The 24300-nt window shown below is 44.5% G+C and overlaps 1 protein-coding gene across 1 annotated transcript in view; it reads left to right on the forward strand.

The window, feature by feature from the left end:
* The first annotated feature begins 4726 nt into the window (after positions 1-4726).
* The window catches only part of LOC139396239 (PIN2/TERF1-interacting telomerase inhibitor 1-like), a 67577-nt gene continuing 48003 nt past the window's right edge, over positions 4727-24300 (forward strand). Inside the window, exons 1-5 of the mRNA XM_071143382.1 lie at positions 4727-4782; positions 5638-5747; positions 6033-6125; positions 6425-6506; positions 11780-11878. Of these exons, the coding sequence (XP_070999483.1) occupies positions 4764-4782; positions 5638-5747; positions 6033-6125; positions 6425-6506; positions 11780-11878 (403 nt within the window). The 5' untranslated portion in view covers positions 4727-4763. The remainder of the gene's footprint in view (positions 4783-5637; positions 5748-6032; positions 6126-6424; positions 6507-11779; positions 11879-24300) is intronic.

Consider the following 24300-nt stretch of genomic DNA (forward strand, 5'->3'; position numbering starts at 1 on the left):
TACTATCTAACCCTATACTATCTAACCCTATACTACCTAACCCTAACCCTAACCCTAACCCTAACCCTATACTACCTAACCCTATACTACCTAACCCTATACTATCTAACCCTATACTACCTAACCCTATACTATCTAACCCTAACCCTATACTATCTAACCCTATACCACCTAACCCTATACTACCTAACCCTATACTATCTAACCCTATACTATCTAACCCTAACCCTATACTATCTAACCCTATACTACCTAACCCTATACTATCTAACCCTATACTACCTAATCCTATACTACCTAACCCTAACCCTATACTATCTAACCCTATACTACCTAACCCTAACCCTAACCCTAACCCTATACTACCTAACCCTATACTACCTAACCCTATACTATCTAACCCTATACTACCTAATCCTATACTATCTAACCCTATACTATCTAACCCTAACCCTATACTATCTAACCCTATACTACCTAACCCTAACCCTAACCCTAACCCTGACCCTATACTACCTAATCCTATACTACCTAACCCTATACTACCTAACCCTATACTACGTAACCCTATACTACCTAATCCTATACTACCTAACCCTATACTACCTAACCCTATACTACCTAACCCTAACCCTATACTACCTAACCCTATACTACCTAACCCTATACTACCTAACCCTATACTACCTAACCCTATACTACCTAACCCTAACCCTATACTACCTAACCCTATACTACCTAACCTTATACTACCTAACCCTATACTACGTAACCCTATACTACCTAACCCTATACTACCTAACCCTATACTACCTAACCCTAACCCTATACTACCTAACCCTATACTACCTAACCCTATACTACCTAACCCTATACTATCTAACCCTATACTAACTAACCCTATACTATCTAACCCTATACTATCTAACCCTATACTACCTAACCCTATACTATCTAACCCTATAATACCTAACCCTATACTACCTCACCCTATACTATCTAACCCTATACTACCTAACCCTATACTACCTAACTCTAACCCTATACTATCTAACCCTATACTATCTAACCCTATACTACCTAACCCTATACTACCTAACCCTATACTACCTAACTCTAACCCTATACTATCTAACCCTATACTATCTAACCCTATACTATCTAACCCTATACTACCTAACCCTATACTATCTAACCCTATACTACCTAACTCTAACCCTATACTATCTAACCCTATACTACCTAACCCTAACCCTATACTACCTAACCCTAACCCTATACTACCTAACCCTAACCCTATACTACCTAACCCTATACTACCTAACCCTATACTACCTAACCCTATACTACCTCACCCTATACTATCTAACCCTATACTATCCAACCCTATACTACCTAACCCTATACTACCTAACCCTATACTACCTAACTCTAACCCTAAACTATCTAACCCTATACTACCTAACCCTATACTATCTAACCCTATACTATCTAACCCTATACTATCTAACCCTATACTACCTAACTCTAACCCTATACTATCTAACCCTATACTACCTAACCCTATACTATCTAACCCTATACTATCTAACCCTATACTACCTAACTCTAACCCTATACTATCTAACCCTATACTACCTAACTCTAACCCTATACTATCTAACCCTATACTATCTAACCCTATACTACCTAACCCTATACTATCTAACCCTATACTATCTAACCCTATACTATCTAACCCTAACCCTATACTATCTAACCCTATACTATCTAACCCTATACTACCTAACTCTAACCCTATACTATCTAACCCTATACTTTCTAACCCTATACTACCTAACTCTAACCCTATACTATCTAACCCTATACTATCTAACCCTATACTACCTAACCCTATACTATCTAACCCTATACTATCTAACCCTATACTACCTAACTCTAACCCTATACTATCTAACCCTATACTACCTAACCCTATACTATCTAACCCTATACTACCTAACTCTAACCCTATACTATCTAACCCTATACTACCTAACCCTAACCCTATACTACCTAACCCTATACTACCTAACCCTATACGACCTCACCCTATACTATCTAACCCTATACTACCTAACCCTATACTACCTAACTCTAACCCTATACTATCTAACCCTATACTACCTAACCCTATACTATCTAACCCTATACTACCTAACTCTAACCCTATACTATCTAACCCTATACTATCTAACCCTATACTATCTAACCCTAACCCTATACTACCTGACCCTATACTACCTAACCCTATACTATCTAACCCTAACCCTATACTACCTAACCCTATACTACCTAACCCTATACTATCTAACCCTATACTATCTAACCCTATACTATCTAACCCTATACTATCTAACCCTATACTACCTAACCCTATACTATCTAACCCTATACTACCTAACCCTATACTATCTAACCCTATACTATCTAACGCTATACTATCTAACCCTATACTACCTAGCCCTATACTACCTAACCCTATACTATCTAACCCTATACTACCTAACTCTAACCCTATACTATCTAACCCTATACTATCTAACCCTATACTATCAAACCCTAACCCTATACTACCTAACCCTATACTATCTAACCCTAACCCTATACTACCTAACCCTAACCCTATACTATCTAACCCTAACCCTATACTATCTAACCCTAACCCTATACTACCTAACCCTATACTATCTAACCCTAACCCTATACTACCTAACCCTATACTATCTAACCCTATACTATCTAACCCTATACTATCTAACCCTATACTACCTAACCCTATACTATCTAACCCTATACTATCTAACCCTAACCCTATACTACCTAACCCTATACTATCTAACCCTAACCCTATACTATCTAACCCTATACTATCTAACCCTATACTACCTAACCCTATACTATCTAACCCTATACTACCTAACTCTAACCCTATACTGAGCTGCACTGAGTTGAGCTGCTCTGAGTTGAGCTGCACTGAGTTGAGCTGCTCTGAGTTGAGCTACACTGAGTTGAGCTGCACTGAGTTGAGCTGCACTGAGTTGAGCTGCACTGAGTTGAGCTGCACTGAGTTGAGCTGCACTGAGTTGAGCTGCACTGAGTTGAGCTGCACTGAGTTGAGCTGCACTGAGTTGAGCTGCACTGAGTTGAGCTGCACTGAGCTGCACTGAGTTGCACTGAGCTAAGTTACATTGAGTTGCCTGCAAGGGGACTGGTGGTAAATATAATTTGTTGATTGATGGTATCTGCCGGCAAGACCCTTTACATAACAGAACATTAATATTAATTTGCACGGTAGCCAATAGTCGCTTCTCATAAAGTACTCTCCATAGAATTACAATCCAGTAGCCCATACATTACAGTAGCCTATAGCCCATTAGCCACACAATGTAAATGATTGTTGTGGGTTGAATCAACCAATTTAACCCATGTTTAAAGTGTCATCCTAGCCTACACAATGTATGCAGCAATTTCAACCTCCAGAGATTGGAATGATTCATGGTGTACGTGGGAGCTGTTTCTAGATAACACATATCTTTATGGTATAATTTGTTGTATAAATTGTTTGTTTTTTTTAATGCTTTTGCTGCTGCTGCAGGCTTATTTACATTCTAGTCAAACAATTATTTCAGTCTCTCTGCATTTACGATAGGTTTGAGCAAAGATAGTCTATTATAGTGACACGATGGACAAGTGACCGCTTTAACAATGGAAACACTGTACACTTCCTCAAAGATGAAAGGCAGGCAATGAGGAGGCGGAGATTAGGTGTGACCATTCTAGCCAATGAGAGGGCAGATACACGTGTGAACAACAGGCCATAGAGCTAGATAGAGGACTCATTTTTGTATCTGTGCCATTGTAGTTTCTGTGACAGCATGGGCAGCACCATTGAGGCTATCAAAGTAGTCAATTTTGTTCAACTTCATTGGTTGATTGCTCCCAACTCATAGGAATTCCCACCCAGTTGACTACTTTAAAATGGTTGAAGCCCCAATGTCAATGTCCATGCGAAAACAGGTTATAGCCATGATGAGTCCTATCTATCTCCATCGCAGGCACAACGTCACGTTGCACGTTGACTAAGTGTCACTGAACATTCATAACTGACACATGTGCTGTTTCCATCAGGCCTGTCATTATATTTTCTATCCAACATGAACTTTGCTTGCATAAGAAGGTCAAATCAAATCTTATTTGTCACATACACATGGTCAGCAGATGTTAATGCGAGGGTAGCGAAATGCTTGTGCTTCTAGTTCCGACAATGCAGGTCAGATGGAAACCTGGGTTGAGTAAAACCTCTTTCCCTCTGGTTTGATCCAGGCTATTCGTAATCTTTGGGATGTCCCAACCCCTCATTGAAGTTTACATTTAAAATAGTTTAGGTTATAGTTAACGTTGAGGGAGGGTATGGACGTCCCAAGGAGCCCAGATTGCACTGCAATTTGATAGGTATTTGTATAGCGACGCCTTGTCGCCACCTCGTGTTGTAAAACACCATTTACACTTCACTCAGGTAAAAAAACAAACATACATTTGTTATTAGAAGAGAGAAAAATAATCGATTGTAGCTATGTAGATAGCTAAATGACAATCGAAGTATTATGAATCCACAGTGTGTGCATTTAGTTCTCGACAGAGATTAAAAGTAGGTAACATTTTATACAGGCACTTTTAGAGCACCCTTGCGGACTTCCGTCAACGTGTTTAAAGACCCCATCATGTCCATGCTTGCAGAACGTAAGTGCTACTTCGAATGTTTTAGCCAAAATGTTGTGTTTCATACATTAGAGAAACAAAAATACTTGGGTGTGTCATGTTGTCTGAAGAAGTCAACATCGATTTAGTGCAAGTTATGTCTTTAAAAGTGCCTCAGTACATATGTGCGGTTCGAAAGTCTGTCGAGCTAGCTAGCATAATGCTAACCACAATCACATTTAATTACCGGTAACTAGCAAGTTACTAGTAAACATCAACTAGCTCAACAAGTTGAGTGCAACCTAAGTTAATAAATAACGTAGTTTTTTTATTAGGATTAAATGTGTTGGTATATTTACGGTGTCTTGTCTCATTTCTGATCATCACCAATGTGATTAGTTATATAATGTTGCGACCTTTGGACAGCCAGTTAACGTTAGCCAGCTAACTAGTTCTGGTCGAGAATGTTGCTTTTTCCCCCCGATGTTGTTTAGTGACTGGTTTTAATATACTATCGTTACTCGCCGAAGTAAATATATCTTACTTGATTGAGTGCTGACTAACTTGTCTTTGTTGGCAATTTCTCAAGTTCAAGTGGTCAAAAGCAGTTTGTTTCGGGGTTTACCGCTAAACTACCCCTGGGTCCATGCGAATGCATCGGATGATAGTGGGCAAAAGCATGGATCAGATCTACAAGCGAGACCGATTCAGTTTTCTACACGCTACGTACCGCCGTTGTGTCCTTAATAACCAAGGCACTTTACGTTCGAACTGCTCCCAGCCTGTAACGTGTGTTGTCAGGTTGGGTACTGTTGACAGCCTAAAATGTCCGTGCAAATGAACCAATAAAGTAGGTATTGTATTTTTTTAAATTCTAACATGGTTTGTTGTTTTTAGCCCGGAGAAAACAGAAGTGGTCTGTTGACCCGCGGAACAGCGCATGGAGTAAAGACGAGTCCAAGTTCGGCCAGAAGATGCTGGAGCGAATGGGCTGGTCCAAGGGAAAGGTACTGTGGGGTTTGTCTTAGCAAACCACTGATAAACTAACAGTATACTAGTGACGGTATGCCACTGTAGCTCTATCTCAAGACAATTCGTCTTCCTGGGCTTGCATCCTCTCTCCTCGCTTCCTTTTCAACTGTATTGGAGGAGACGGTCCAAGGTCCCAACCCTCTCCAATGCGTTTGGAAAAGGAGGCGAGGAGAGAGGAATCGAGGCGATACAAATTAAAGAGCCTGTATCTAACTGTTTGGGCGTCATTCGGGAATGACATGTTCATCTGTCTCTACCAGGGCCTGGGGAGAACTGAGCAGGGCTCCACAGAACACATTAAAGTCAAAGTGAAGAACAACCAGCTGGGGCTGGGAACCACTGCCAGCCACGAGGTGAGTGGACAACTGGGTTGTGTTCATTAAGGCACACTGTCAACAACTGTTTCCTTATGGGTGAAGTTCAGGGTTTTATTAATTAGTGCACATTGTAGCAAAACGTTTTTCAACAGAAAATGATCATTATCAAGTTTAGGTAGCCCTTTATAGTTCAAGTCAGTTATTTTTCTTATTTTTTTGGTTTCTAGTTAATACGACAAAGAATACTCAAGACTGCAGTGATGTACAGTGTTTTATCAAGGAATGTGTCCTCCCAAGTTATGTCCTAGTTTTGATCTAATTTGTTCTGTTTCCAGGACAACTGGATCGCCCATCAGGATGACTTTAACCAGCTCCTGGCAGACCTCAACAACTGCCATGGTCAAAACACTGCCAATGGTAAATACCCAGACAAACAGAAGGACAGAAGAATATACAACGTGCATTACTCTGTTCATAAACTCACTCGTCGTATATGCGTGACTGACCCACTAGGTGGTGCTGTTGTACCATTCAGGGGAAGGTAGTGGCCCACATTTAGCAGATGTGATTGTGATTGTAGCAAAGTGCTTGTGTTCCTAGCGCCAACGGTGCAGTAATATCTAACGATTCACAACAATTAAGAAATGTATAAATATTAGAACTAGCAATGTCAGTCCAGAGAGAGTGTGTTGGAATGTGTAGACTAGAGGTTGATGTACCTGATGGTTACAATATGGTAACAAGACTAGAGGTCGATGTACCTGATGGTTACAATATGGTAACAAGACTAGAGGTCGATGTACCTGATGGTTACAATATGGTAACAAGACTAGAGGTCGATGTACCTGATGGTTACAATATGGTAACAAGACTAGAGGTCGATGTACCTGATGGTTACAATATGGTAACAAGACTAGAGGTCGATGTACCTGATGGTTACAATATGGTAACAAGACTAGAGGTCGATGTACCTGATGGTTACAATATGGTAACAAGACTAGAGGTCGATGTACCTGATGGTTACAATATGGTAACAAGACTAGAGGTCGATGTACCTGATGGTTACAATATGGTAACAGACTAGAGGTCGATGTACCTGATGGTTACAATATGGTAACAAGACTAGAGGTCGATGTACCTGATGGTTACAATATGGTAACAAGACTAGAGGTCGATGTACCTGATGGTTACAATATGGTAACAAGACTAGAGGTCGATGTACCTGATGGTTACAATATGGTAACAGACTAGAGGTCGATGTACCTGATGGTTACAATATGGTAACAATACTAGAGGTCGATGTACCTGATGGTTACAATATGGTAACAAGACTAGAGGTCGATGTACCTGATGGTTACAATATGGTAACAAGACTAGAGGTCGATGTACCTGATGGTTACAATATGGTAACAAGACTAGAGGTCGATGTACCTGATGGTTACAATATGGTAACAAGACTAGAGGTCGATGTACCTGATGGTTACAATATGGTAACAAGACTAGAAGTCGATGTACCTGATGGTTACAATATGGTAACAAGACTAGAGGTCGATGTACCTGATGGTTACAATATGGTAACAAGACTAGAGGTCGATGTACCTGATGGTTACAATATGGTAACAAGACTAGAGGTCGATGTACCTGATGGTTACAATATGGTAACAAGACTAGAGGTCGATGTACCTGATGGTTACAATATGGTAACAAGACTAGAGGTCGATGTACCTGATGGTTACAATATGGTAACAAGACTAGAGGTCGATGTACCTGATGGTTACAATATGGTAACAAGACTAGAGGTCGATGTACCTGATGGTTACAATATGGTAACAAGACTAGAGGTCGATGTACCTGATGGTTACAATATGGTAACAAGACTAGAGGTCGATGTACCTGATGGTTACAATATGGTAACAAGACTAGAGGTCGATGTACCTGATGGTTACAATATGGTAACAAGACTAGAGGTCGATGTACCTGATGGTTACAATATGGTAACAAGACTAGATGTCTACCGATTGTGATTTTTCAACGCCGATACCGATTATTGGAGGACCAAAAAAAGCCGATACCGATTAATTGCCGATTTTAAAAAAATATATATATATATATATTTTTAAATGTATTTGTAATAATGACAATTACAACAATACTGAATGAACACTTATTTTAACTTAATATAATACATCAATAAAATAAATTTAGCCTCAAATAAATAATGAAACGTGTTCAATTTGGTTTAAATAATGCAAAAACAAAGTGTTGGAGAAGAAAGTAAAAGTGCAATATGTGCTATGTAAGAAAGCTAATGTTTAAGTTCCTTGCTCAAAACATGAGAACATATGAAAGCTGGTGGTTCTTTTTAACATGAGTCTTCAATATTCCCAGTTAAGAAGTTTTAGGTTGTAGTTATTATAGCACTATTTCGTTCTCTACCATTTGTATTTCAATAACCTTTGACTACTGGATGTTCTTATAGGCACTTTAGTATTGCCAGTGTAACAGTATAGCTTCCGTCCCTCTCCTCGCTCCTCCCTGGGCTCAAACCAGGAACACATCGGCAACAGCCACCCTCGAAGCAGTGTTACCCATGCAGAGCAAGGGGAACAACTACTCCAAGTCTCAGAGCGAGTGACGTTTGAAACGCTATTAGCGTACACCCCGCTAACTAGCCAGCAATTTCACATCGGTTACACCAGCCTCATCTCGAGAGTTGATAGGCTTGAAGTCATAAACATCGCAATGCTTGACGCACAACGAAGAGCTGCTGGCAAAACGCACTAAAGTGCTGTTTGAATGAATGCTTATGAGCCTGCTGGTGCCTACCATCGCTCAGTCAGACTGCTCTATCAAATCATAGACTTAGTTATAACATAATAACACACAGAAATACGAGCCTTAGGTCATTAATATGGTCGAATCCGGAAACTATCATCTCAAAAACAATACGTTTATTCTTTCAGTGAAATACGGAACTGTTCTGTATTTTATCTAACGGGTGGCATCCATCAGTCTAAATATTCCTGTTACATTGGACAACCTTCAATGTTATGTCATAATTACGTAACATTCTGGCAAATTAGGCGTTTTAACTGTTGCATATACACTGACTCTGCGTGCAATGAACGCAAGAGAAGTGACACAATTTCACTTGGTTAATATTGCCTGCTAACCTGGATTTCTTTTAGCTAAATATTCAGGTTTAAAAATATATACTTCTGTGTATTGATTTTAAGAAAGGCATTGATGTTTATGGTTAGGTACACATCGCACCACATCGATTATATGCAACGCAGGACACACTAGTTAACTACACATGGTTGATGATATTACTAGTTTAACTAGTGATTATGATTGATTGATTGATGTTTTTTTTTATAAGAGAAGTTTAATGCTAGCTAGCAACTTACCTTGGCTTACTGCATTCGCGTAACAGGCAGGCTCCTCGTGGAGTGCAATGAGAGGCAGGTGGTTTTAGCGTTGGACTAGTTAACTGTAAGGTTGCAAGATTGAATCCCCCGAGCAGACAAGGTGAAAATCTGTCGTTCTGCCCCTGGACGAGGCATTTAACCCACCAGTCCTAGGCCGTCATTGAAAATAAGAATGTGTTCTTAACTGACTTGCCCTAGTTAAATAAAGATTAAATAGAGGTGTAAAATAAAAAATTGGCCAAATCGGTTTCCAATAATACAGATTTCCGATTGTTATGAAAACTTGAAATCGGCCATTCCAATTAATCGCTCACCCTCTAGTATATACATTATGGACAGTATGTAGATATACTACATTTTCTATCTGTAGGATAGAGTAGTGTACATACAGCAATAGGCCTTGACTAGATATGTACAGTATATATGCCAGGTCGCAATTGTACCTGGTTAAATAAAGGTGAAATATACATATGAAAGGGCTCCCGATTGGCGCTGCGGTCTAAGGCACTGCATCTCAGTGCTAGAGGCGTCACTACAGGCCCTGGTTCAAATCCAGGGGTAGGCTGTCATTGTAAATAAGAATTTGTTAACTGACTTGCCTAGTTTAAAATAAACAAATAGGGAGTAGTTACAGGGGAGAGGGGCAATGTCCCCAATCACTGCCCTGGGGCATTGGGATATTTTATTTTAGACCAGTGGAAATAGTGTCTCCTACTGGCTGTCCAACACCACTTCCAGTAGCATCTGGTCTCCCATCCAGGGACCGACCAGGACCAACCCTGCTTAGCGTCAGAGGCAAGCCAACCGTGGGATATACTGCTGGAAAAGTGACCAGGTGTTCCATGATTATGTACACAGGGGGTGCTACTGTGCTATTGTAACATTTACAGGAAAGATGTAGGCCACATGTAGCCCCAAGTATCATTCACTGGGAAGTAGTAGCCCACTAGGGGGGGCTATTGCACCATTCACTGGGAAGTAGTAGCCCACTAGGGGGTGCTATTGCACCATTCACAGAAAGGTAGTTGAGGTTAAATGTCACTGTAAGACAATGGGGCTATTGGTTTTCAATCCACTTTTAACTGGTCAATTGGGAGTGCAGAGATGGATGAGAAGAGTGAGATTGTAGATTCCTTGGCACATGTTGACACCATTCATTACATGAAATGGTTAATGTAGTTAATGTAAGCCATATTTAGCAGACATGTATCTAAAGCCACGTACAGAAGCTAGTGTAGTTATGGTTGGTTAGACAAGCTAGAATGGTCGGCCAAAATATAGATTTCCGCCTAAATAGACATACCCAAACAAATGTATTTTTCATGAGATGGCCATAAACAACTGGTAATGTTGCGTAGTTTTATAAATATCTGGAACTTTCTGGTAAGAAGAGGTGTAAATTGCTGAGGTGTCGTCACTTGTGAGAACACAAGCTCAAGTATACAGTACAAATACTATGAAAAAAAATAAAAATAATTATAAGATTTTTTTTTTTCTCCCCTACTCAACAAAAGTGGCAATAGGGCTTGAAATGACAAATGCTTAAAAATAATTAAATATATATATATATATATATATATATATATATATATATATACTTAGTGACAGTACAATGTTGACACTTTTTCATATACTGACAACATAGAAGAAAATTCTGTATGTCCGCTGAGCGGCACAGAAACACCATGTAAATGTCTGCAAACTCATTACAGCTTTAATCACAAAGTGCTTTCGTTCGTATGTGACCAAGAGAGAGTGGGTTTTGTTTCAATCCCATAAAATTATTTGGTATTTTTTTTTTCTTCTTCCTGTTGATAGCACCCCTAAATCTGACTGAGAACATCACATTAAGATGAAACTACTGTACTCTCCTGTTTTCGTTTGCTCTTTGCCAGCGCCGCTGTGAGTTTCAGAGCAGACACAATGGGTCTTTCTGGCATTACAAGGACCGGGACTCTATGATGTTCACAGAGCACTTTGTACACCAAAATGTCAGTCAGAACCGCTCAACGTCAGGTAGCAGCGTAGCCTAGTGGTCAGAGCGTTGGACTTGTAACCGAAAGGTTGTCAGATCGAATCCCCGAGCTGACAAGGTACAAATCTGTCGTTCTGCCTCCTGAACAAGGCAGTTAATCCACTGTTCCTAGGCCGTCATTGTAAAATAATAATTTGTTCTTTACTGACTTGCCTAGTTAAATAAAGGTAAAATGAAAGAAAGATACATGTAGAAGGTTTTGATCGTCATCGTTTTGTTTGTAGAAGCCCCATCGGAGGAGAAACAGCAGGAGAAGTCCTTCAGCCTGGAGGAGAAGTCAAAGACGTCCAGGAAGAGGGTCCACTACATGAAGTTCACCAAAGGTTTTTATGAAATGTTTTATTTAACCAGAGAAGTCACTTTGAGATGGACATGGTTTCATCTGAAAAGGCATCCTAGTGATAACACTGATGGAGTGGCGTTTTCACCTCCGTTGTTTCCCTTCCCCATAGGGCTCTGGTCTAAAGTAGTGCACTATATAGGGAATAGGGCTCTGGTCTATAGTAGTACCACTATATAGGGAATAGGGCTCTGGTCAACAGTAGTGCACTATATATAGGGAATAGGGTGCCATAGGGCCCTTGTCTAAAGTAGTGCCCTATATAGGGAGTAGGGTGCAATGTCAGACCCTGTCACGTGACAGTCAAATTGCCTGTGGTCCAGGAGGCTGAAGGTTACATGGGGGGTCGACCATGAAATCGATTCCAACGGTTACGAATCGCCGCCTAATAATTTTTGCTCAAATTACGTTCTTCTTGCCTTCTGAAAATAACTTTTTTTGTTGTTGTTTTGGTGACCACTGTGTCCTCTCCTTCGGTGTTGAACTAAGCATGTCACCAGGAAATAATCTAGGCCTACCTCTCATTAGTCGGTGCATCGCGTCACGCACCTGTGCAGTTTGCCGAGATCGTCTCGTTGGAGTTGTCCGGCATTCAGAATGACTTATAGATCAATGACCGGCAACATAATTAGACAATCAATGACCGGCAGCATAATTAGACGATCAATGACCGGCAGCATAATTAGACGATCAATGACCGGCAGCATAATTAGACGATCAATGTCCGGCAACATAATTAGACGACATGCTTAGTTCAACACGGAAGGAGAGGAGACAGTGGTCACCAAAAGACGAGAGGTATTTTCAGGTAGAAAGAAAGTAATTTGAGAATGCGTTTGGTGACCATGTTACGTTTTAGATGGGTTTTAGTGTCCGGCAGACCGACGCACTCGTCTCTTAAACATTTGAACAGGAAACCGAAGCGTAACGTTATACAGCCCGACATATTATTCTGACATTAACGCAGTTTCCAAACGTGTCCAGGCGCCAGTTATTTATCTGGACTTGATCTTTCGTGTTGTACTAAATACATAGAAATACAGTGAATAGAAGGGACAAATCATTGACTTGAATGGGGGTTGGGGGGTTCTATTCATTCCATTTCTTTGCATTTAATCCGATCCGATATCTATTCGTATTTCGGCTAACTTAAACTGATCAGATGTCCAAAAGATGCAGGTTCTCAGAAGAATGACAACTCGCATTTCTTAACAGTCCCGACCTTACAAAAACTATATTTTTTTATTTATTTATCAGACTAAAACATTGATAACATCAGAACACTGTTTTGAGCCCGTGCCAAGGAGGTTGAGAGCGGGGGCTGGGGGGGGGGACATTTTATTGAAGTAGTGAAAGAGCAAAAGGACGTTTGTGTCGGGATAAGAAGACCAAACAGCTAAGATAAATAAACGACTGCTGGACCTGCCGCTGCCACGCCTCTGGGTTCCCAGACGGTTTTCCAGGCTCAAAGCCTTCAGGAGCAACTAGCTTCCCCCCCCCCCTAGCCTCTTCATGCGTCTCTCGTGCCTCCCCCAACCATCTCAAGCCCCAGTCCAGTCATGTTCCTACAGCTACCCCCCCCCCCAGACAGCCTTCTCAGGCCCCAGTCCAGTCATGTTCCTAAAGTAAAGCTACCTCCCCTCCCCCAGTTGGCCCGTCTTAGGCCCCAGTCCAGTCATGTTCCTACAGCTACCCCCCTCCCCCACAAGACAGCTGTCTCAGGCCCCAGTCTAGTCATGTTCCTACAGCTACCCCCCCCTAGACAGCTGTCTCAGGCCCCAGTCCAGTCATGTTCCTACAGCTACCTCCCCCCCCCCCCCCCCCAGTTGGCCATCTCAGGCCCCAGTCCAGTCATGTTCCTACAGCTACCCCCCCCAAGACAGCTGTCTCAGGCCCCAGTCCAGTCATGTTCCTACAGCTACCTCCCCTCCAGTTGGCCGTCTCAGGCCCCATTCCATTTATGTTCCTACAGCTGTATCCTCTTCCTCCAGCAGGCTCCTGATAACACTGGTTATTTATTGCTTTAAACCTTTCCCCTCCTGTCCTGGCTTTCAAAGCCTCCATCAGGCCTGCTCTCAAGACACACACACTAAACACTCCTGTGAGCGTGTCTGCGAGCGTGTCTGCGAGCGTGTCTGCGGACCAGCTAAGCTAGTTTGCAACGACGCTGGTCCCAGATTTGTGACAGCGTTATCTAAACCTGTATATTTTCGACCTAGACCCATGCCAGGAAGTAAAAGCAGGAAGTGTACCATTCCATCTGTGCTGTGATTTGTTCAGTCAGCTCAACTGACACTACAAAAAAAATAACATTTCGTTACATGAGCCGTATCATTTGAATGAACATTCCGTTACATGAGCCGTATCATTTGAATGAACATTCCGTTACATGAGCCGTATCATTTGAATGAACATTCCGTTGCATGAGCCGTATCATTTGAATAAACATTCCGTTGCATGAGCCGTATCATTTGAATAAACATTCCGTTGCATGAGCCGTATCATTTGAATGAACATTCCGTTGCATGAGCCATATCATTTGAATGAACATTCCGTTGCATGAGCCATATCATTTGAATGAACATTCCGTTGCATGAGCCGTATCATTTGAATGAACATTCCGTTGCATGAGCCATATCATTTGAATGAACATTCCGTTGCATGAGCCATATCATTTGAATGAACATTCCGTTGCATGAGCCGTATCATTTGAATAAACATTCCGTTGCATGAGCCGTATCATTTGAATGAACATTCCGTTGCATGAGCCGTATCATTTGAATGAACATTCCGTTGCATGAGCCGTATCATTTGAATGAACATTCCGTTGCATGAGCCGTATCATTTGAATGAACATTCCGTTGCATGAGCCGTATCATTTGAATGAACATTCCGTTGCATGAGCCGCATCATTTGAATAAACATTCCGTTGCATGAGCCGCATCATTTGAATGAACATTCCGTTGCATGAGCCGTATCATTTGAATGAACATTCCGTTGCATGAGCCGTATCATTTGAATGAACATTCCGTTGCATGAGCCGTATCATTTGAATACACATTCCGTTGCATGAGCCGCATCATTTGAATACACATTCCGTTGCATGAGCCGCATCATTTGAATACACATTCCAAAATGACCCAGGAAATGATTGCATCACAATACCAGGCAGCCATTGGGAATGTGCCCGTGAGTTTCACCAGTCAAATTGCCACGGTTAGAGCTAGGTCGCTAATATACAGGTTAAGACAACGTTGTCACAAATCTGGGACCAGCGCCGTTGATCAACTACCAGCTAACTAGCTTGTTCCTCTAAGAGCAAGAGGGGTAGCAGTGCATAATCATTTTTAAGCAGAATGTTTGTATGATTTGGCATATTAAAGACTTAAAAGGCTATCGAAGCCATCCATCCAACCTATTTATTCAGATCCGGCAGTTGAAAGACAATCCATTGGGCCTAGTTATTGTTCATTAGCAACATACTTTTTAGTTTGTGTGCCTATTTTTATTTGACATTTTAAGTATGACCTAAAACTAGAACTGTCTTTTGGGTGTCACTGTTAATTTTAATTTTTTGAAGCTGCAATAAAGCTGCAGTATTTTAAAGCTGCCACCCGACCAAATTCACATAGAAATGTGAGTTTTTAGATCCGTCACTCATTGAGTCTAAGAAGCGGTAGATCTATTCTATATGCTCTATTTCTATGCTTCCCATAATTTTTTGTTTTGTTTTTTGCTTCTTTTTACTTTCGGTTTTGTACACCGGCTTCAAACAGCTGAAAATACAATATTTTTAGTTAGTGTAAAGATATTTCACAGCGGTTTAGATGGTACGACGATTCTGTACACTTTGATTAGGCAAACTAATAACATCTTTTGCAACCAGGAAATAGCTGAGAGATTTCTGTGTATTGCACCTTTTTTTTTTTTTTATATATATTTTAATAACATTCTACATGTCCAAAATTATGTGACACAAACTTTTCGTTCCCTGTATTAATGACAGTGTTTCAATATAAGAAGTGTTTACCTGTGAAATTAGACATTGATCTTGAACCCTGAAACAATCATGAGATTCAGATTTAGGGAGAGGGGAGGGGTGACGGTAAAGTAAACAGCTGTTGTATATATTATGGATCCACATTAAGCAGCTACTCTTCCTGGAGTCCAGCAAAGTTAAGGTACAAGGTTTGAAGTCTCAAACATTACGAAAAGGATAGTCCAAAACTATACAGGCTCATTCCACTGTTATGGTCTTGTGTCCTCGCCAGCTAGGGCGAAGCAGCACGTTGCATCATTTCACTGTTATGGTCTTGTGTCCTCGCCAGCTAGGGCGAAGCAGCACGTTGCATCGTTCCACTGTTATGGTCTTGTGTCCTCGCCAGCTAGGGCGAAGCAGCACGTTGCATCATTTCACTGTTATGGTCTTGTGTCCTCGCCAGCTAGGGCGAAGCAGCACGTTCCATCATTCCACTGTTATGGTCTTGTGTCCTCGCCAGCTAGGGCGAAGCAGCACGTTGCATCGTTCCACTGTTATGGTCTTGTGTCCTCGCCAGCTAGGGCGAAGCAGCACGTTGCATCATTTCACTGTTATGGTCTTGTGTCCTCGCCAGCTAGGGCGAAGCAGCACGTTCCATCATTCCACTGTTATGGTCTTGTGTCCTCGCCAGCTAGGGCGAAGCAGCACGTTGCATCGTTCCACTGTTATGGTCTTGTGTCCTCGCCAGCTAGGGCGAAGCAGCACGTTGCATCGTTCCACTGTTATGGTCTTGTGTCCTCGCCAGCTAGGGCGAAGCAGCACGTTGCCTCATTTTACTGTTATGGTCTTGTGTCCTCGCCAGCTAGGGCGAAGCAGCACGTTGCATCATTCCACTGTTATGGTCTTGTGTCCTCGCCAGCTAGGTGAAGCCAGGCCAGGCTAGGTGAAGCCAGGCCAGGCTAGGTGAAGCCAGGCCAGGCTAGGTGAAGCCAGGCCAGGCTAGGTGAAGCCAGGCCAGGCCAGGTGAAGCCAGGCCAGGCCAGGTGAAGCCAGGCCAGGCCAGGTGAAGCCAGGCCAGGCCAGGTGAAGCCAGGCCAGGTGAAGCAAGGCCAGGTGAAGCCAGGCCAGGTGAAGCCAGGTCAGGTCAGGTCAGGTGAAGCCAGGTCAGGTCAGGTCAGGTCAGGTCAGGTGAAGCCAGGTCAGGTCAGGTGAAGTCAGGTCAGGTGAAGCCAGGCTAGGTGAAGCCAGGCCAGGTGAAGCCAGGACAGGTGAAGCAAGGCCAGGTGAAGCCAGGTCAGGTGAAGCCAGGCCAGGCTAGGTGAAGCCAGGCCAGGCTAGGTGAAGCCAGGCCAGGCTAGGTGAAGCCAGGCCAGGCTAGGTGAAGCCAGGCCAGGCTAGGTGAAGCCAGGCTAGGTGAAGCCAGGCAAGGTGAAGCCAGGACAGGTGAAGCAAGGCCAGGCGAAGCCAGGTCAGGTCAGGTCAGGTGAAGCCAGGTCAGGTCAGGTCAGGTCAGGTGAAGTCAGGTCAGGTGAAGCCAGGTCAGGTCAGGTGAAGTCAGGTCAGGTGAAGCCAGGCTAGGTGAAGCCAGGCCAGGTGAAGCCAGGACAGGTGAAGCAAGGCCAGGTGGAGCCAGGTCAGGTCAGGTGAAGCCAGGTCAGGTCAGGTGAAGTCAGGTCAGGTGAAGCCAGGTCAGGTCAGGTGAAGCCAGGTCAGGTCAGGTGAAGCCAGGTCAGGTCAGGTGAAGCCAGGTCAGGTCAGGTGAAGCCAGGTCAGGTCAGGTCAGGTGAAGTCAGGTCAGGTGAAGCCAGGTCAGGTCAGGTGAAGTCAGGTCAGGTGAAGCCAGGCCAGGTGAAGCCAGGCCAGGTGAAGCCAGGACAGGTGAAGCAAGGCCAGGTGGAGCCAGGTCAGGTCAGGTCAGGTGAAGCCAGGTCAGGTCAGGTCAGGTGAAGCCAGGTCAGGTCAGGTGAAGCCAGGTCAGGTCAGGTGAAGCCAGGTCAGGTCAGGTGAAGCCAGGTCAGGTCAGGTCAGGTGAAGCCAGGTCAGGTCAGGTCAGGTGAAGCCAGGTCAGGTGAGGTCAGGTCAGGTGAAGCCAGGTCAGGTCAGGTCAGGTGAAGCCAGGTCAGGTCAGGTCAGGTGAAGCCAGGTCAGGTCAGGTCAGGTGAAGCCAGGTCAGGTCAGGTGAAGCCAGGTCAGGTCAGGTCAGGTGAAGCCAGGTCAGGTCAGGTCAGGTGAAGCCAGGTCAGGTCAGGTGAAGCCAGGTCAGGTCAGGTGAAGCCAGGTCAGGTCAGGTGAAGCGAAGCCAGGTCAGGTCAGGTCAGGTGAAGCCAGGTCAGGTCAGGTCAGGTGAAGCCAGGTCAGGTCAGGTCAGGTGAAGCCAGGTCAGGTCAGGTCAGGTGAAGCCAGGTCAGGTCAGGTGAAGCCAGGTCAGGTCAGGTCAGGTGAAGCCAGGTCAGGTCAGGTCAGGTGAAGCCAGGTCAGGTCAGGTGAAGCCAGGTCAGGTCAGGTGAAGCCAGGTCAGGTCAGGTGAAGCCAGGTGAAGCCAGGCCAGGTGAAGCCAGGTGAAGCCAGGCCAGGTGAAGTCAGGCCAAGTGATGCCAGGTCAGGCCAAGTGATGCCAGGTCAGGCCAAGTGATGCCAGGTCAGGCCAAGTGATGCCAGGTCAGGCCAAGTGATGCCAGGTCAGGCCAAGTGATGCCAGGTCAGGCCAAGTGATGCCAGTTCAGGCCAGGTGAAGCCAGGTCAGGCCAGGTGAAGCCAGGTCAGGCCAGGTGAAGCCAGTTCAGGCCAGGTGAAGCCAGGCCAGGCCAGGTGAAGCCAGGCCAGGTGAAGCCAGGCCAGGTGAAGCCAGTATTGCAGTTACACTCTCATATCAGTCACCTCCACAGCCTGACAGCTGATAAATGGTTGGACAAATGATAAAAGTGGGTTACTGGTTTATGCTGTGGGGTCGGACACACTAGGCCTGGAGCTGGAGTGTGTCCTAAATGGCCTGTGCAGCAGAGAGCCTGGGTCTGGGCAGAGGAGAGGAGTGGCCGCTGCCTTTCTCCGCTAACGAAGGCCATCAATCCCGAACAAGGACAAGACATCAATAACAACAGACCGGAGAGACAGCTTTTTGAAGCCAGGGAGTGTAGTCATAAAGAATCTCTCCGTAGCCTGTGGGCTCAGATACACTGTGCCTGGATGTGAGTAGAGGCTCGGTTGATATAGCAGAGACGCCGCCGGTACCTTTCCCCACAAATGAAACGAAGGCCATCGATCCTGAACACTGGGTTGAAACCGTGAGGGAGAGCAGTCCAGCCAGGACAATCCAGCCCAGCTCAGCCAGGACAGGGCATCAACAACAGACCAGCAAGATACGTTTTGCTACTGTAGGCAGCGTTAGCTAGCGCTAGTTCAGATGTAACTGCGCCAAAACGCTGGTATTTTTCATCCTATAGATTGTTCTCCATCTTTTTAAATAGTGAGCCAACATGTTTTCAGGTATTTTTTTTTCTCCATGAATGTGAACAATATGTTTGGAACATCACATTTTAAATCACAGCAACGAATCACACTACATATAGAATCACGAGAATCACACTGCATATAGAATCACGAGAATCACACTACATATAGAATCATGAGAATCACACTACATATAGAATCACACTACATATAGAATCATGAGAATCACACTACATATAGAATCACACTACATATAGAATCACAAGAATCACACTGCATATAGAATCACACTACATATAGAATCACACTACATATAGAATCATGAGAATCACACTACATATAGAATCACACTACATATAGAATCACGAGAATCACACTGCATATAGAATCACACTACATATAGAATCACACTACATATAGAATCATGAGAATCACACTACATATAGAATCACACTACATATAGAATCACGAGAATCACACTGCATATAGAATCACAATACATATAGAATCACACTACATATAGAATCATGAGAATCACACTACATATAGAATCACGAGAATCACACTACATATAGAATCATGAGAATCACACTACATATAGAATCAAACTGCATATAGAATCACACTACATATAGAATCACACTACATATAGAATCATGAGAATCACACTACATATAGAATCAAACTGCATATAGAATCACACTACATATAGAATCACACTACATATAGAATCATGAGAATCACACTACATATAGAATCACAATGCATATAGAATCATTAGAATCACTATATATATATATAGAATCACAATGCATATAGAATCATTAGAATCACTATATATATATATAGAATCACAATGCATATAGAATCATTAGAATCACAATGCATATATCTGCACAAGTATGGTGATGAGAGAGACCACAAAAAATCTAAGTAAACTTCAATGCTATTTGTCTCTAAACAGACCGTACTTGGTGGCAGACTATCTGACCACTGTGAATGATAGAAAACTGAGGAAAACATTGACTAGGTACAGACTCAGTGAGCACAGTCTGGCTATAGAGACCGGTTGTCACAGACCAACCTGGCTGCCCAGAGAGGACAGTCTGGCTATAGAGACCGGTTGTCACAGACCAACCTGGCTGCCCAGAGAGGACAGTCTGGCTATAGAGACCGGTCGTCACAGACAAACCTGGCTGCCCAGAGAGGACAGTCTGGCTATAGAGACCGGTCGTCACAGACAAACCTGGCTGCCCAGAGAGGACAGTCTGGCTATAGAGACCGGTCGTCACAGACAAACCTGGCTGCCCAGAGAGGACAGGCTGTGCTCACTCTGCACCAGGGTAGAGACAGAGCTGCATTTCCTATTACACTGTGACAAATACTCAGGCAAGTCAGTTAAGAACAAATTCTTATTTTCAATGACGGCCTAGGAACAGTGGGTTTAACTGCCTGGTTCAGGGGGCAGAACGACAGATTTGTACCTTGTCAGCTCGGGGGTTTGATCTAACTATATCAATTGTGTTATAGTCTCAGACATTATTTTAACATTTCTAGACACTTCAAAGTGTTTTCTATCCAATGCTACCAATTATATGCATATCCTGGCTTCTGGGCCTGAGTAACAGGCAGTTTACTTTGGGCACGTCAGTCAGGCGGAAATGCAGGAAAATAGACCCCAGCTCTAATTAAGAGCAGTTGGAGGCCACGGAAGGAGTGTTGTATGGCATTGAAGCTCGTTTGGAGGTTAGTTAACACGGTGTCCAAAGAAGGTCCAGATGTATACAGAATGGTGTTGTCTGCGTAGAGGTGGATCAGAGAATCACCAGCAGCAAGAGCGAGATCATAGATATATACAGAGGAGGTGGGATTCGAAATGGTCAGTATTTTGGTCAGTATTGCGTAAATAATCATAAAAAATTGTGTTTGGCCTCAACGGCCCAGCTAGGAGAGAAACGCCCCGACCAGTCCGTCTCTCTGTTCAACGCCCCGACCAGTCCGTCTCTCTGTTCAACGCCCCGTCCGTCTCTCTGTTCAACGCCCCGTCCGTCTCTCTGTTCAACGCCCCGTCCGTCTCTCTGTTCAACGCCCCGTCCGTCTCTCTGTTCAACGCCCCGTCCGTCTCTCTGTTCAACGCCCCGTCCGTCTCTCCGTTCAACGACCAGTCCGTCTCTCTGTTCAACGACCAGTCCATCTCTCTGTTCAACGACCAGTCCATCTCTCTGTTCAACGACCAGTCCGTCTCTCTGTTCACCGCCCCGACCAGTCCGTCTCTCTGTTCAACGCCCCGACCAGTCCGTCTCTCTGTTCAACGACCCGACCAGTCCGTCTCTCTGTTCAACGACCAGTCCGTCTCTCTGTTCAACGACCAGTCCGTCTCTCTGGTCAACGCCCCGACCAGTCCGTCTCTCTGTTCAACGCCCCGACCAGTCCGTCTCTCTGTTCAACGCCCCGACCAGTCCGTCTCTCCGTTCAACGCCCCGACCAGTCCGTCTCTCCGTTCAACGCCCCGACCAGTCCGTCTCTCCGTTCAACGACCAGTCCGTCTCTCCGTTCAACGACCAGTCCGTCTCTCCGTTCAACGACCAGTCCGTCTCTCCGTTCAACGACCAGTCCGTCTCTCCGTTCAACGACCAGTCCGTCTCTCCGTTCAACGACCAGTCCGTCTCTCCGTTCAACGCCCCGACCAGTCCGTCGCCATAGGGGTCCTGAAATCCCATATTTGTCCTGAAGGCAGACAGACAGACATGAAGGCAGGCAGACAGACAGACAGACATGAAGGTAGGCAGACAGACATGAAGGCAGACAGACATACATGAAGGCAGAGACATACATGAAGGTAGGCAGACAGACAGACATGAAGGCAGTCAGTCAGACAGACAGACAGACATGAAGGTAGGCAGACAGACATGAAGACAGACAGACATGAAGGTAGGCAGATAGACAGACAGACAGACATGAAGGTAGGCAGACAGACATGAAGGCAGGCAGACAGACAGACAGACAGACATGAAGGTAGGCAGACAGACAGACATGAAGGCAGGCAGGCAGACAGACATGAAGGTAGGCAGGCAGACAGACATGAAGGTAGGCAGGCAGACAGACATGAAGGTAGGCAGACAGACAAGAAGACAGACAGACATGAAGGTAGGCAGATAGACAGACAGACAGACATGAAGGTAGGCAGACAGACATGAAGGCAGGCAGACAGACAGACAGACATGAAGGTAGGCAGACAGACAGACATGAAGGCAGGCAGGCAGACAGACATGAAGGTAGGCAGGCAGACAGACATGAAGGTAGGCAGGCAGACAGACATGAAGGTAGGCAGGCAGACGGACATGAAGGTAGGCAGGCAGACGGACATGAAGGCAGACAGACAGACATGAAGGCAGACAGACAGACATGAAGGCAGACAGACAGACATACAGACATGAAGGCAGACAGACAGACATACAGACATGAATGCAGGCAGACAGACAGACAGACATGAAGGTAGGCAGACAGACAGACAGACAGACAGACATGAAGGTAGGCAGACAGACAGACATGAAGGTAGGCAGACAGACAGACATGAAGGTAGGCAGACAGACAGACATGTAGGCAGACAGACAGACATGAAGGCAGACAGACATGAAGGCAGGCAGACAGACAGACATGAAGGTAGACAGACATACATGAAGGTAGGCAGATAGACAGACAGACATGAAGGTAGGCAGACAGACAGACATGAAGGTAGGCAGACAGACAGACATGAAGGCAGGCAGACAGACAGACATGAAGGCAGGCAGACAGACAGACATGAAGGCAGGCAGACAGACAGACATGAAGGCAGGCAGACAGACAGACATGAAGGCAGGCAGACAGACACACATGAAGGCAGGCAGGCAGACAGACATGAAGGTAGGCAGACAGACAGACAGGAAGGTAGGCAGACGGACATGAAGGTAGGCAGACAGACAGACAGACAGACATGAAGGCTGGCAGACAGACATGAAGGTAGGCATGCAGGAAAGAAAGAAGGCAGCAAGGAAGGCAGCAAGGAAGGCATGCAGGAAGGAAGGAAGGCATGCAGACAGGAAGGAAGGCATGCAGGCAGGAAGGCAGACAGGAAGGCAGGGCAGGAAGGAAGGAAGCAGCAACCTTTTCAACTTCAGATATAAACAGCTCAACTCTTCCTAATCCATTACCTAGCCTTAACATTAAGCTGCCAATGTTTCAAACCCCTGACAAGAGGACGCTTCCACAGGCAAAGAGAAACCAGTAACATGCAAAGAGGTGTGGCTCGATGTCTGGATCGTCGTGGCGATCGTCTTGGCGATCCAAACTGACTGAGCGTCACAAATAGCACCATATTCTTTCTGGGCCCTTGTCAAAGTACTGCACTAAATAGGTATTAGGGCGCCATTTGGTGCAAGCTAGGTCTGTCATTGGTCCAGCTCTGTCCCCAACCCCCTAGTAGCCTTGTCTGAGCCACAGCAGCCCATATGAGCCAATCTCCTGTTTCTGTAGTGAGACAGCTTGATGTACAGGACACTAGTCTATCTCCTGTTTCTGTAGTGAGACAGCTTGATGTACAGGACACTAGTCTATCTCCTGTTTCTGTAGTGAGACAGCTTGATGTACCAGTACACCCCCTGGACATGACACTAGTCTATCTCCTGTTTCTGTAGTGAGACAGCTTGATGTACCAGGACACCAGTCTGTCTCCTGTTTCTGTAGTGAGACAGCTTGATGTACCAGGACACCCCCTGGACAGGACACTAGTCTGTCTCCTGTTTCTTATGTACAGGACACCCCCTGGACAAGACACTAGTCTGTCTCCTGTTTCTGTTGAGAGGCATCTTGATGTACCAGGACACTAGTCTGTCTCCTGTTTCTGTTTTGAGACAGCTTGATGTACCAGGACACCCCCTGGACAGGACACTAGTCTGTCTCCTGTTTCTGTAGTGAGACGGTGTGATGTACCAGGACACCCC

The sequence above is a fragment of the Oncorhynchus clarkii genome, unplaced genomic scaffold, assembly GCF_045791955.1.
Source record: "Oncorhynchus clarkii lewisi isolate Uvic-CL-2024 unplaced genomic scaffold, UVic_Ocla_1.0 unplaced_contig_2707_pilon_pilon, whole genome shotgun sequence".
Classification (NCBI taxonomy): Eukaryota; Metazoa; Chordata; class Actinopteri; order Salmoniformes; family Salmonidae; genus Oncorhynchus; species Oncorhynchus clarkii.